This window comes from Manis javanica, chromosome 2 (assembly GCF_040802235.1).
Source record: "Manis javanica isolate MJ-LG chromosome 2, MJ_LKY, whole genome shotgun sequence".
Classification (NCBI taxonomy): Eukaryota; Metazoa; Chordata; class Mammalia; order Pholidota; family Manidae; genus Manis; species Manis javanica.
Window position 1 is genome coordinate 68,291,975 of NC_133157.1, and position 14,653 is coordinate 68,306,627.

At 36.6% G+C, this 14,653-nt stretch overlaps 1 protein-coding gene across 1 annotated transcript in view; it reads right to left on the bottom strand.

Moving 5' to 3' along the window:
- The window catches only part of TRPM3 (transient receptor potential cation channel subfamily M member 3), a 484,965-nt gene that overhangs the window by 224,222 nt on the left and 246,090 nt on the right, over positions 1-14,653 (bottom strand). The window contains 2 exon segments of the mRNA XM_073228642.1: positions 6,190-6,314; positions 9,313-9,526. Coding sequence (XP_073084743.1) covers positions 6,190-6,314; positions 9,313-9,526 — 339 coding nt within the window.

The following is a 14,653-nucleotide window of genomic DNA, read 5'->3' on the forward strand; positions in this document are numbered from 1 at the left end:
GCTGATATATATTAAGCTCCACAGAAGTGTCTATATTATTATTATTATTATTATTGTTATCATTATTTTTTCAGTGATAAACGGTGAGCCTCCAGGGTGAAACTCCAACATCCTGCCACCAGCCCTCTGCATACATGTTCTCATGCCCCTTCCTCTTCTCTTTCAGTTACAAGGGTACCGACGGTTAGTCTCCCCTTCAGCTCTGGACCCCAGCACTTCCAGGACTCATTTCATTAACCCTCTCCTCTTTATTCCTGTCTCCCTTTCTAAAATAAAGATATAAACATGCTCAAGTCTTTCCCATCTTGAAGAAAAAAGTCCCTCAAATTGTGGTTCCTTTGGGCTACTCACAGCCCTTCTCATCACAGCCAAACCTCTGACAGAGTACTGCCCACTTGCCGTTTCTACTTCCTCACTTCTCCCTCAGTCTGCTGCAATGCAGCTTGCCCTTCCATCGTATTTGGAAATGGCCTTGACCAGTGATGCCAACGATGTCTGTCTTGATAAACTGGATGAACACTTCCAGGTCCTCATCTTCCTGAGCCTCTCAGTTGTACTTGGCATTGCCCTCTACACCACGCTTCTGGAGCACATGCTTCCCTTGGATTGCAGAATATTCTCTGGCTTTGCTCCTACCTCTCGGCCCTTCTTCTGGTCTCCGGTGCAGGTTAGTTTTCCTTGCTCAACCATTAAATACTGGGTATCGTCGGGATCCAGGTGAAGGCTCTCCTTTTCCTCACTCTACACATTCCCTCTGGGTGATCCCATTCACTGCAATGGCTGTAATTGTCATCTACATCAGATGTCTTCCGAATCTAAGTGTGTAGCCAGATCTTGCTCCTGAGCTTCTACCTCATATACTCACTGTCCTGCTGCATTATTTTCACAGTGACATTTCAAAGGAGCTGTGAAATCAGCGTGTCCAAATCCAAGCTCAACACTGTCTTCAAGGTAACTGAATGGAGCCCAGAATCTGAGTGTGGTCCAGGTGCAGCTAGTACTGGCTCCTGTATAGCTGTTAACAGGCATGGGTGGGTCTCCTTGTCTCTGACTTTTCTTGCCACATCTTCTCTATTCATCTTATATAACCTAATCATACAAGTCCAATAAACTCCTTGCAAAAATCACCACTGGGAAGCTTTCTGAGCTTATAATATGAAGTCATATTTGGCTTGCCTTAGAAATAAATGACAAATGTACTAAGTTGATAAACACACCAGAATTACCAATCAGTTGTGTTATTAAACTTGATTTTTCTTGGCTTGAAATGTAAAGATGGCATCAAAAGAACATTTCCCAATTAAATATAAGAACTCTAAAAGATTATCAAATTCTGAGCATAAATCTATAGTTAAGGGAGAATAGAAGATATCATTGAATGTCAAGATAATTTAATAACCACATAATATGATGTGCTGGAAATCTTCCCAAACACAATTTTCATCCTCAAGTTAAAATGAAAAGTGCTCTTTCTTGTGATCATGTCTGGACTTTTAACTTGGCATGTGTTTTGTTAATCTAGATTCTGGGAAAGACAAATTATAAACTCTTCAGAAATGACTCAATTACCTGAAACAATTCTAGTCAGATGGTTTTTTAAAGTAAGGAATCTAAGTGTAAAATGAGTCATAGGAAAATTATAATTCATTGGAAGTTCTTTCTGGGCTTTATACTAGAGATGCTTTCATAATCATCTATCTAGATGGAGATTTTCTAGGGACAAAGGAAAGGGCCATGATCACTCTCATTGAGTCTATTTTTTATTTCAACTCACAGGCATAAGACATTTGCCAACATTTCAACTAACAAAAACGTAGTATCATGAAATATTTTCCTATGTTTTACTTGGCAAATTACTACTGAAGAGTATGGGGTTTGGAAACAACGAATCTTGGTTCTAATCCTTATTTAGTTTCCTGATGTGACAATACATATCTCATAATCACAGAGAACTTCCTCAAATAAGCTCAACAAATTATAATTACTATTATTATGATATTGCTCATCAAAGTTGTACAAAGATAGACAGTTCACTCAGAGATGAAGAAACCAAATCTTATAGAGTTTAAGTTACAGTTAATGCCTCATGTTCATGCAAAGTATTATATTAGTGGTGGATAAGAAACCAAGCAATTTAATACCTGTTTTTTTGAGGGGTTCTTAGTTAAATTGGAGAAGATGGCAGTTGGAGGAGAATGATAATCAGGGATATGACATTATGGGGGAAGTTAGGGAAGACATCTTGGCAGAAATGAGCTTTGAGCTCAGTTTGACTGAAGTGTAGGATTAGGAGTTGTATAGAAGAAAGGGGCAGTAGAAATAATATGGAGAAATTGCACAGGTAGAGTTAATCTTAATAGCTGGATAATATTCATTTTCAGGTCTAATAGTAGGGCAAAAAAATTATCACCAGCTCAGCATTAATAACATTATTCCTCACCAAAGTCTGTTGTTTTGGTCTGTTAATCAAAAGGTTTGGTTAAACAGAATGGAAGATGTTTAAAGAATCAAAGCTAGTTCTATCACTCATTTGGGTGGATCATGAATCTTTCAAAAGGGTTAGAGAAAGGCCTGTTATCATTCCTCACTTCCTTGCCCTCATGCCCAACACGTAGCTTCACTGTCCATCTGGAGTTGCTACAATGGAAAAGAGCTTTATATTCAGATGCTTGGTTAACTCAGGCCCCCACTATAGTCACTATAGGATGATCAAGCTCAGGAATATGAGTAGAGTTGAAGTTGTGAGCTAGGTAAGATTTACCATCATATTTTTTTCAACGTTTATTTTCTCTGTAGCATGAATTTCATCAAGCCTAATCCATTTGGATCAATATTTATTGAGTACCTACTATGTGTGAGGCCCTAAGTTGAGCTCTGAGGATACATATACTCTCTAAAGTTTAACTTGAAGCCTAACTAAGAGATATAAGACTTGAAGGGAGGTAAATGCTTCAGAATACCTAAAGCACATCCAATGGCATGATAATCTTTTTCTTTATTTGTGGGACTAGTATTTGCCTTTGTAGTACCATTCCAAAGGGACATGCAAAATCTAAGATGAATAGTAACTGCTGTGTCTACCACTTCCATCAATAAAATAATTTCACTAGTACTTGAATGTTCAGCTTCTGGAAGTGCTCATGTGAGAGCCAGGCCTACAGAAACAAAATAATCTATATTTACTATTAGTTTGGAAAAAAAATCTACTGTAAGAAAATATGAGGCATAAGAAATAGAGCCTTTCTCTCATCCTTATATTTGTATTTATTTCAAGTAAACATCCTAGATTTCCCTTGGCATTGATTTTGCACCACTTTAACCTTATTCTGGATACAGACACAAACTTGATCAAAATGCATTAATTCTATTTTTTTCAAATGACTGCATTTTGATAGAATTATGAAGAGTTAAAGATTTTTAATAACATGTCAGTTTTTCCTCTGCTACTTGATGTCTGATGCTGAAAGGTTTATTTTTGGTGTTTATTATGTGTGAGTTTGATTGTATAAAATGGAAGAAAAAGGATAGAAGGCACTAAATTAAGCTAGCTATGAAAATTGTTATAATACTTAAGAAGCTCATCGTACAACACTTCTTGGATGATTTTTAGGGGGAATTTCACTAGTAACTAACAATGTTCTAGTCAAATATTTCTCTTTTATGACAACCTAGTATCACATTCCTTTTTAATTATCACGTTAGAAGAGTAAACACAGAAAAATTCCCCTCGAACTATCATAAAGCCTGTCCATCAAAAAACAGTACCTTTGCATTAAATAATTTACAACTTGAGAAACAAACTCTATTACTATACAAGAGCCTGAAAAATCCTATGCGCACTGCAGATCTCCAGTTTGGAGGGGAAAATGTACCAGAATGGTTGACATTCAACAGATCTTAGTTAAAGATTTGCTAACAAACTGAAATACAACTATTTTTCCTGTGCTCTCTATAACCTGACAGTTCCACTTCGCTTTCTTGATGGTCTCTCTGCAGGGTCAGTTGGATCTTTGTGAGCCATGATTTGCTTTATTAGCACCCTAGAGGAGAGACAATGAATATGCACATTTTACTGAACACAGGAGTGGCTTTTTCTGCCCTCTGTGCTGGGATCAAGACTATTTTTTCATGGGGAAGTCAGACAATGTAAGTCCCATTGGCAGAGGCACTCATGAGTCCCTAGTGGCATTCAACGGGGAAGAAACAGGGAGAGAGAAAAGGGGACTGAAAAAGGGGATCATGAGAGGAGGTAAAAATCAGAAAAAAAAAAAGCTAGAATTGGAGGAAAATGAATCTTCCAACTCAGCAAGGCAAGTAAATGTGATATAAGCTTAGTCTTTCTGCACTTATATTAGGATTTGTAAGATGAACAAACAAATGACACAAAAAGGTAGTTGGTCAGCATTCTCTACAAATGCTTAGTTAACTGAGGTAATTATTTGGTTACTCTGCCTTGAATCAAGAAATAATCAGCTTGCACATATGCATAGTTCATTTGACTAAGAAAGTTCCAAAATCGGTTTACCCCCAACAAAACTAAGTAAGAAGAACTCGGGTTTACAGTAGAGCTCCTGAAACTGTGAACATTTAAACATGACTTCTGAATCATCACATTTTAAATGATTAATTAATTTGTTAATAAAATGCATTATTAAATGCTCTCAGTGTTAGGGTACTTTAGCATATTCTAATTCTTTTTTTTTTTGCATATTCTAATTCTTTAAGAAATACATTTGTTCTAGTTCACAGTCAACATACATTTAAGAGTCAACCTTGAGTCTAAGGCAACTATTAACCCAAGTATATTTCATCAAAGACTAGTACCAGATACTCTGAAAAGAACAGTAACACTTATTTTTCCAGTAAGTTCTGTCTACATAACTCTTTGGGAATTTCTGCCCTGAGATTTTCTATCTGTGTGTGATACGAAAAAGCCACTAACTTTGAGTTTAGGGAAAATTACACCGATAAAACTCTCATTTCTTATACTATATATCCTGGATAAATTAGTGTTTCTACATGTAACTTGGTAGCATTGATAAGGATGTTTCTTATCACTTAAACATTGTAAATGATATAAAGAGTATTTGTTTGTTGCATTTCATATTTGATTTTTTATTCAAAATATTTTGCACTGCACTTAAAAAATTGCATAGATGGTATTGCATAGCAATAAGATGGTTTCACTATATTGAAACACAATAGGAGAAACAATTTAAGAGCAGCTTAATTCTCAACCTCTTTGATTATTTCTTCTTTAGTTTTTTGACTTAGACAGACCTTACTGTGCTTGAACAAAAGTACTTAGCACATTTGTCATACTCTATGGTAGGCCTTGATTGGAAAGGGAGGACTATATTGATTTCATGTAGAGAAGGAATGATAAATAATTAATTGCTAAAATTATTGAGAAAACATGAAGTAAACAAAGTATAGCAATCTGTATACATAGTTGAACTACAATTCCTATCAATGGAATTTTGAAAAGTATTATATAGGGGAGAAAGGTTTGATGGTTAGCGGGAGAAAAAAACCCTCTGAAGGAGGAATAATTTGTTGTGATTTTAAAAAAAGAGAGAGAGTGACCTCTGGAAGAAACAGATATAAGATGATGACTCAGAAAAAATGAAGTCCAAATTCTCTCTGGCAAAACTGTTGACTGATTGATGGGACAGTGCGTGGCTTTGGACCCTAGAGCAGGAAAGAGAAGTTACCCTGCTGAATTTGGTCAAGAGTTTCTAAGTAGTTCCAGAGTGGGAAATAAAGACCCCAACTGTGCCCACTCCTTGCGCAAGCATTTTGCAAAAGAAAGGCCAACCAGGGAAGCCATGGCTTGAATGGAAACAATCTTCCTCTGGAGCTCCCCTGAGCTAGGTGAGAGGCACTCAAATAATAAAGAAGCTGGAAACTGGGGTAAGGAGGTTCCCATTTAATGTATCATCATTATATGATTCAATATTAACAGGGTAGTTGATAAGTATTGCTAAGGACCTTCTTTGAGTCTAAGACTTGACATAGGAGTTTATATGGATAGATTTCTCCCAAGACACTATTCCTAACACAAGTTTCCTTTTGGAAGGTATGGACTAAAAGGGTCCTATAATATACCTATTTTCAATTCTAATTTAATTTACTCTTCTGAGATGCCCATAGGAGAGGCCACACACAGCGTCAGTTCCCTGGACTTACATCTCTTCCAATCAGGTCCTCCTGGTTTTCCACAATTCCCCAAGGTGCAATACCTATGGTACATATCTTTCCTCGAGACTTAGATGCATGGTCCTTCAAGGCGTCTCCAACATGACGAATAACACCTAAGAGGAAAAAGAAAAGTATTATTTTTATCTCTTAAAGCAACTACTTTGCATTGTTCTAAAGGAAATTGCAATAAATGTTTCTTGCAAGATTAAATGCACTGAATATAACATTTTGACACATTTTTGACAGAAACTACACATGTTCAGGAGAGACAATAGCCTGTGGCTTTAATGCCAGATACATTTGTGGGAGCTCTAGCAATGCATTTCTTATTCTATTTAAATTCTATTTTCTATAAAAATATTTAAAAGCACCCATAACAATAAAAGGATAAATCTAATTCTTTAAATGTAGAGAATCTTATTCTTGTTTTAGAAGCACAATGATAACAGTATGACTAGGAACCAGTACATGACTAAATCCTGTAAAGAGCACCATATATAATATTGTATTAAATCTACACCACAATCTGTGTATGAGTTATGGTTATTCAGATAGAGTAGTTATTTAGCACAGGTTTTGTTAACCTTGATTTCACCTTCCTATTTATGGACACAAAATGTGCAGACCCTACTTGTAAGGAAAATGTGGGTATATTCTGTGGAAAATTTATGCTTGAAATATATAAATACACCTTTTTAACCTTCATCATTCTAATTATTTTCCTTTTCTGGCATAATGGCTTTCCCCATCATTGTGGCCTTCCTTGCCATAGTTAAAAGTGAAAAATTCAGTTTATAAGATGGTAAGGAATCTGTATATTATCTTTTTATAAATGACTTAAGGAAGATGTAATTTCTAATCTTTTAGCCTCCCTCTCAAATGATCATTTCTATGGAACATATAAAACATATTCTCTAAGAAAAGATGGTCCCATTTATCAAAATCCACCATCCATTTCTCAAGAAAAAGAGTCACACCTAGTGCCATCTCCTAGACGTATGCTGAGGTGGGCTTGATTTTTTTCTCCATTTGAACAGGATTGCAGTTTGCATATCTTGCATAGCTCAGTACATCACCTAACATATTCTTGTGTGATTTGTAATCACATGTGAGGATGTCTCCTCTAATAGCAAAACCCTGTGAGGGGAAGGTTGGAGGGTCAGTAATCTTACCATCTGGCTGTGCCTATCTTTGCTTGTACCATCTGGCTGTGCCTCAGCTGCCAGCACTGAGTAAGGCCTCAGAAACCATGCACTGAACTAACACACACACAAAACACACCAAGCAATTTAATCATGGGAGAGAACGTACATGTGTGAATGACTCAAGTTTGAAATATTCATAACATCAAACAGAAAGAACCACCTTTAAAAAAAAATCAAATAACAAGAGCATAAATAGCCATTAATCCATGTTGAGCTAGGCTGCATGTCTGAGAAGAGTATCAGTGTCATTTAGTGGCTTATCTGTGGATCTTCTAATTGAGAGTCCTGGCAAAGAGAAACAAACAAAAGAATAATGCTGTGGATATTAGTAGTAAATATTTTCCTATTTATATACAAAACTCCTTCCAGGGCTAGTCCTGGACAGGAAATTTAACTTGATGACATGGCTCTCCATCTGCCACAATTCTAATTACCTCTTACCTAACCTGAACGTGCCACCATTAGAACCTCACTTTGGGTATTGGATTGAGCCCTAAACCTGAGGTGAGGCAGAGATCAAACTCTTTGATTTCTAATATCTAGGCTGGAAATTCTTCTTTTGATATTGGATGCATTTCATTGAAGGAGAAAAACAATGAACAATGTTCCCAGTTCCCCAAAACAGAGGACTGTGAAGAATTTCTTTTGCACCTTTAGAAACACTTGAGTTGGTCTCTAGATGAGGTGCATATTATTCCAGGAAAACAAAAAAGCTGAATAATCACTGGTGAGCTGTCAACGAAAGTTGCAGCCTAAAGCCCAAACAGCCACTGAAAGAAAACTGCTCTGCAGATATTTGATTACTACAAAATAAACAGTAAAGAGCTGACTGAGCAGGATCATGTCGCTTTAGAGGCTGAGTCGGGGTTTCCGGGGTTTCGCAGAACAATGCTGAGCATGGGAAGGCTGAAGAGCTCACTGCCGAGAGGGGCCGATGGAGTCAGAGGCTGAATGTTCCCCAATTCTAATATGGAGGGGAACGCTGAGTGCGGGGCTCACTCAAAAACCCTCCCAACTACAAGCAAACAAATAAACATCACTGACACAACACTGTATTTAAAGCTGGTTGGTCCAGGGTTCTGTTCAGATTGTTGCAATAACTCCAAACCTATACACATATATAGACTTGGAGCCTTGTAACAAGTTCGAATGAAGTTACTGCAGCATTACTTGTATGCTTTCAATGGGCACTGCTGATTCAGGCTGGAGAAATATGTCAAAACAATTTATAGGCATCCATTCCATTATCTGGTGCACATTAATAATGTTCCACAGTTCAGCACTTCAAACTAGAAGTGGGTTTGTAGGAACTGATTTGATAGCCTGTCTGTCTCGCAATGTAGAAACTCATTTGGCAGACAGAAAAAACTGTTTGGAATTCAGAATGGAGTGTGTCTTCCATTGGTGCGGGATTTGATTGAATGAAATATTTTAAATAATAAACACATAATACAAAAACCACCATCATAGTTTATGTCTCTGATGATAAGGGCATTTTACAAAAACTAAAGCTATCTGCATCAAACTCAGAATCATTTAAAGAACAGAGGCAGATCTTCTGATTTAGAGCAAAACTTATTCTTTAAAAAATTCCTGGATGCTTATTTGGTCACTTGAGGTACTGAAAACATCCCATGAAAACTCTATCAGCCATATTTACAAATTCTGTGTAGTGAAGAATTAAATATCCCAGCCTGATTCTTACGTGTAAAATGTTCTTCTTGGTGGGGAAATAACTACTTAGATAAAGGAGGGAGAGAGAACCTGCGAGGAGATAATGGAGAGTGTGGCTACACATGGGTAGAAAATGAGGCAGGTGAATACATATTCAACCTTAGGAGAAAATTACCCTATTTACAACATCCTTATGCCTTATGTAGCCTTTCTCTGTCCCACTTAAAATTACCTGTGTTAACCCCTCCAGTGAAGATCCACGCTCCTGTTGTCATGGCAGCTTTGATGAGGCCTTTCCCAAAGACTTGCTTGAGTTTTGGCTGGAGTTCAAAGTTCTGTAGGCCCCCATGAACTGAGATGAGAAGCTTGGGAAGCTCCAACTGCCACTCCTTGGTCATCAGGTGTAAGAGGAGGTCAGGTTTTGTATCAAAAGACACTCTCACGTACTGCAAGAAGAACAACATTGATTAGGGAGACAGGGCAGGGTGGGCTGGCTACAGCTGCTTACCTTCGCTGATTGCCATCATATGTGTAGTTCCCCGAAGAAAACATCTCATATGAAATCATATTTTTTAAAAGAGTCTTCATTAGACAAACGGAGTCACCATTTTTAAAGGTTTTTTTTGAAATTGTGAATTACTACAAACTTTACAATTATGTGATTTTTCTAAAATGCAAAACAAGCCCAACTTTTCCCAGAATGGGTTATTTGTTCAAAGGAAAGCATCTTTATATTTTACCAACCTTAACATTTGCACAACAGGTAAACTGTTTCTAACATTTTCAATGTAAGTAATCCCTTTATACCAACTGGACATAGATATAACTGTTTCTATGACTCTGTTATTTTGACATTTTTTGAGGAATTCTACAGTTCTGCATAACATAATAAGAATTCTAAACTAAGGTAACAGCTGACTATCTTTAAATCTATAATAGCAGCTTACCAAATATATTTTTTTATCTTTTAAAGAAGACAAGTAACAAAAGGTATGCTAATTATCCTGGTAGAATAACTGAAAAAATTAAAGTGTATAGCAGATATCAAGGTATTATCAGATGCAACTGGAGGTAAGTTAGAAGTATATATAAATGAAATGCTATAAATACACGAATGCATTTGTGTATCTATATAGCCATATACATAGCTTCCCATTTAGATCTCAGTTTAATTATATAAAGACTTTCATCAACAACTAACATACTGGGCTAATATGTTTGAAAGCCTTTTGAAATGCATTGCTGGGTTGGGATGTACAGGGAACATTCAAGTTCCTTCAAATTCCAGCAAGGGGGAAGCTGGAGTCTCAGGAGATATGGAAGTAGCAAAGCAGGCTTTGGCTCAGAGTTATTCCTAAACCCGGGGAGGCCCTGGATATCTGTTTTAATGGATTTATGCAGTATGGAGTCATCTAATTGGGGACCCCACACAGAGCTGGGATACTTGAAAGGGCTCTACTCTAAAGTGTAAAGAAGAAAAAATAAGTAAGTCTGATGCACAGAAGAAGATAGCCAAGGAAACTTGCCTGTCGTGACCTTGATTCTGAGTAGATGAGGAAAAAAGGCCCCTCTGATTATTTATAAACAAAAATGGCCTTCACATGAGTTCTGGTCTACATTCACACGACCAGTGTGGTTTGCAAAACACCAAACAGATACTTAATGTAAAATTGTTCTGGCTGGGTTATGGCTCTCAATAACTGGCAGAAGCAAATGCAAATCCTGTGTAGAGGAAAGCGTCATCAATCTAGAGCTCAAGTAATTCCCATGGGAAAATAAGCATTTATAGTAAGAAACTAAAATAACAGATCACACAAGCAGATAAAGCAGCATGGGTGAGAACCAAAAGAAGCAACAGGTAGCAGAGTAAGGCTTTTAAAGACACTGAAATGCTCAAACAGCATACAAAAGAGCCATATTTAATATGTTAAAAATGTAAGTCCCATGAGTAGGGAACAAAGGACTCTAAGGAATGACCACATACATTTGAAAAAGAATAAAAAATAGAACTTCTATCAAGTAAAATGTAATAATTTAAATGAAAAATACAATGGGCAAGTTAAAACTGATCAGACACGCTAATGATAGATTCAGATAAATAAATCAGGTGCAGCCTCCAAAGACAAAAGAACTGAAACAAGAAAAATTGAGAACTGGGGGTGAGATAATCAGAATTCTAGATAGAAATAAAAGAGATAATGGGAACAGGCAATACTTGAACAGAGATTGACTGGGAATTCCTCAGAAATGTTGAAAGATACCAATTCTCAGATCTGGCAACTTCCACAAATCTCAAGCAGGATTGAATAAGAAGAAATCCCACTCATAGACACCTCACAGAGAATACCAAAGGGAGAGGGATAAATCTTTAAAAGCAGCTAGAAAAAAATAAAACCAGATCTCCTAAAAGAAACAGTCATTAGGCTGATGGGGTACCTGTCAAGAGTAACAATGGAAGCCAGGGGCCAGTGTCTTCAATGCTTAGCAAAAATATCTTTCAAAGATGAGAGCAAATTATAGATATTTTCAGGCTGCCAAAACTGAGAATTTTTACCTCTAGTAGACTTCACTGAGGGAGATTTTAGAATACATACAGCAAGCAGAAGTTATACGATCTCTAATGGGTGATCTGGGATACAAGAAAGAATGGTTAAAAAAGATATTGGCAAATACACTACAGCAAATCTAAAAAAGCATTGATTGTAAAATAAAAAAATGATAGTAATGCCTAGTTTATGGTGGAAAGGGATAGAGCTAAAACACCTGACAATATAGCATATAAATTAGATAAATCAGATGGTAGTAACAGAATTAAAGCTTTCTAAAGTCTATGTTATGTCAGAGAATAAAGAGAGGTATTGATTAACTTTGGAATTTGTTAAAATATTAATGTTGAAGTAGCATAACCACAAAATAGAACAGACCTGCACATAATCATACAAACATATGCTTTTACCTGTGTAAGTAAATAAGGTTATCCAGGAGATGACAATTTATTGTCATGTTTTTGGATCTTGAAGATCCCATATTTGTAAAAACCTCAAAAATTACATGACAATTCTTTTGTTAAACTGTATTTTAAATGTATTTAGCTGAAATGTGAGGCAAAGCATAAACAATATGAAAACAACTTGATAAAATAAACTGTGTTAAGAAATACTGAAGAGTTTAAGTTTCTATACACATATACCAGAAATTCAATGAAGTGTTGAAATCCAGTGCTTCTGGTTCTATATTGATTTGATCTACCTAGTAAATACCAATTTCAGAATGGAAAGAGTAATGATTGACAGTTCTAGCTAAGTGCATTATATCAACAGAACTTAACTAAATTTGACCATATGAGAATGGCCTACTTTGCACACAAACTCTCATGCAGTGCCCAAGGACTTTCAGATTATCTGGCATTAAAAATTTTCAACAACAGTGTGCACTTTTATGCCATGCAAGGAGCCTTGGAGCTGGACACAGTATAGAAGTAGTGGAAGCAAACACAAGTGTTTCTTAAATTAAAGCTTCTTTATTAACTCTTTAGCATTGTATTTATTATTTCATCAGTGACTATAAGAAAATCTACATAATGAATGCTAAAGATAAAAGAATAATATGTCTTTTGTGCCTGTATGCTTGAATAGTTAAAATTTGGTGACTCTGCTGGATTGAATTTATATCATTTTGACTAATTCTAGAAAGGGATATTTAATGAAATAAACTAGGACTGTGACTCACAAGACTTCCAAGTTATACAAACCAAGAATGTTTCGTGTGACAGATGGTAAGAACTTGCCTTTCAAGTTATTGTTCTCTTATTTACCTACTTTAGTGTATCACTCTCTTACTCTTTTAAAAAAGAATTTAAAGAGATAAAAAGTTAAATAAGAACTGTCTAAGGTAAGATATAAATTAGTTTTTTAAATATGGAAAACCACTTGAAGTATATACTTCTAAAATTATGTGCCCCTTGCAAGCCTAGATAGTGGTTCCTAACATTTCTGAAGGATTTTTAAAATGTAGTTCCAGTGATTAGAGAAGGCATCCATGAGATGTCTTAAAAAAACTTTTTAAAGTATGCCTTAAAAAAACAAGAGAAGTAATTGTGATTGTGGCTTTTGGAACTCCAAGATGCCTCACTGAGCATCCCCAACTTGTACATTTTATTTAGCCAGGTAAATAATCTAAGATTCAGATCCATAGACAGTATCTGGGAACAGATATGCATACATTATTAACTCATATAGTGTGAAAGAAGATTGCAATTCATACTAATTCACTGCACAGAACATGTAATAATATCAGCAAGCTTACCCTAGCTAAGTGACATACCATAGAATTCAATTATTCAAACTAACTGGTAATAATAATCCAAATGGATTTTTAGGAATAAGCCTCATTTGGCAAGTAATTCACTCTGGAGCTTTAAAGTTATGTATACAAATTACCAGTAAGGAATCAATTTTTTGATCATGTGAGCTATTGCAGTTGGTCTTTAGACCAATAAATCTAATTAAATATGTTGAAATTCCTTTGGAACTAGCTTGATCTGTTTCCTAGTTAGGAAACGAAGAAAAGCTTGTTCATGATCACAGAACGCTTATTACTCAGCTAGCAAGTGCTGCAGCAGGGAATGAATGAATGACCTGAGATCACCTCAGCCCCAGCTCTCTGCCTTATAGATGAAGAAATGGAGGCACTCAGTGTCTGCCTGGTGTAGGATCACATTGCTTGTGGACTCTCTTCACAATTTCCTTCTGCTCTCAGTTTCTTAACTCTACCAAGAAAAAATAAGAAAAGCCCAAACTCCAAACCACAACCCTCGTTGTGCCAGCACACACATCATTTCATGGATTCCTCTCAGTAATGAGGCGGTTGATATCATCCACATTTTACTTTTGGGGAACAGAAAGGATCCATCAGGTTCCCAAGTGCAACTGCTAGTAAACGGTAAGGACAAGATTCAGCTGGAGTCCTTGCTCTTGACCTCCAACATAAAAACGCCTCTCTCCCTACTTTTCCTTTTCCTTCATCCACAACCAGTCTCCAAGTCCTAATGATCCATTCTTAAAAGAGTGCCCTCCACCGGGCCTTTCCCTCTGAGGCCTTCAGTTGCCATTTTAAGAATAAATTCTCCTCATACTATGGTGTCTAGATTAGGGCAACAGCTTTCACATGGCTTCTCTGACCCCATGCTCTCAGTGAGACATCAACAGGCAGACATTTTTCTCCAATTTCTTCTTGATCACATTATTTCTCAATTCACATTGCTACATGCAAGTAAATGCTCACTCTGGCTGTCAGGGTCCCTCATGATTTATCCTTCCCCTGCCTGTTGAGAGGTGTTTCCCCACTTCTCTCCGCATTTGGCTAATGCTGTGCCTTCACTCCCAGAAAACCCCGTTCATTCCCTTCCATTTACATAAATCATTCTCATCTTTCAAAGCCTTTGATTCACTTTTCCCGAGAATGCAAATGTAATAATATCAGCGAGCTGCCATACAACACTCAAACCCAGTCCGATTTTTTCTCCTTCTGGTTGTTTCTTGCAAGTGTCCATTTTATCTCCCTGTGTTGCGAGA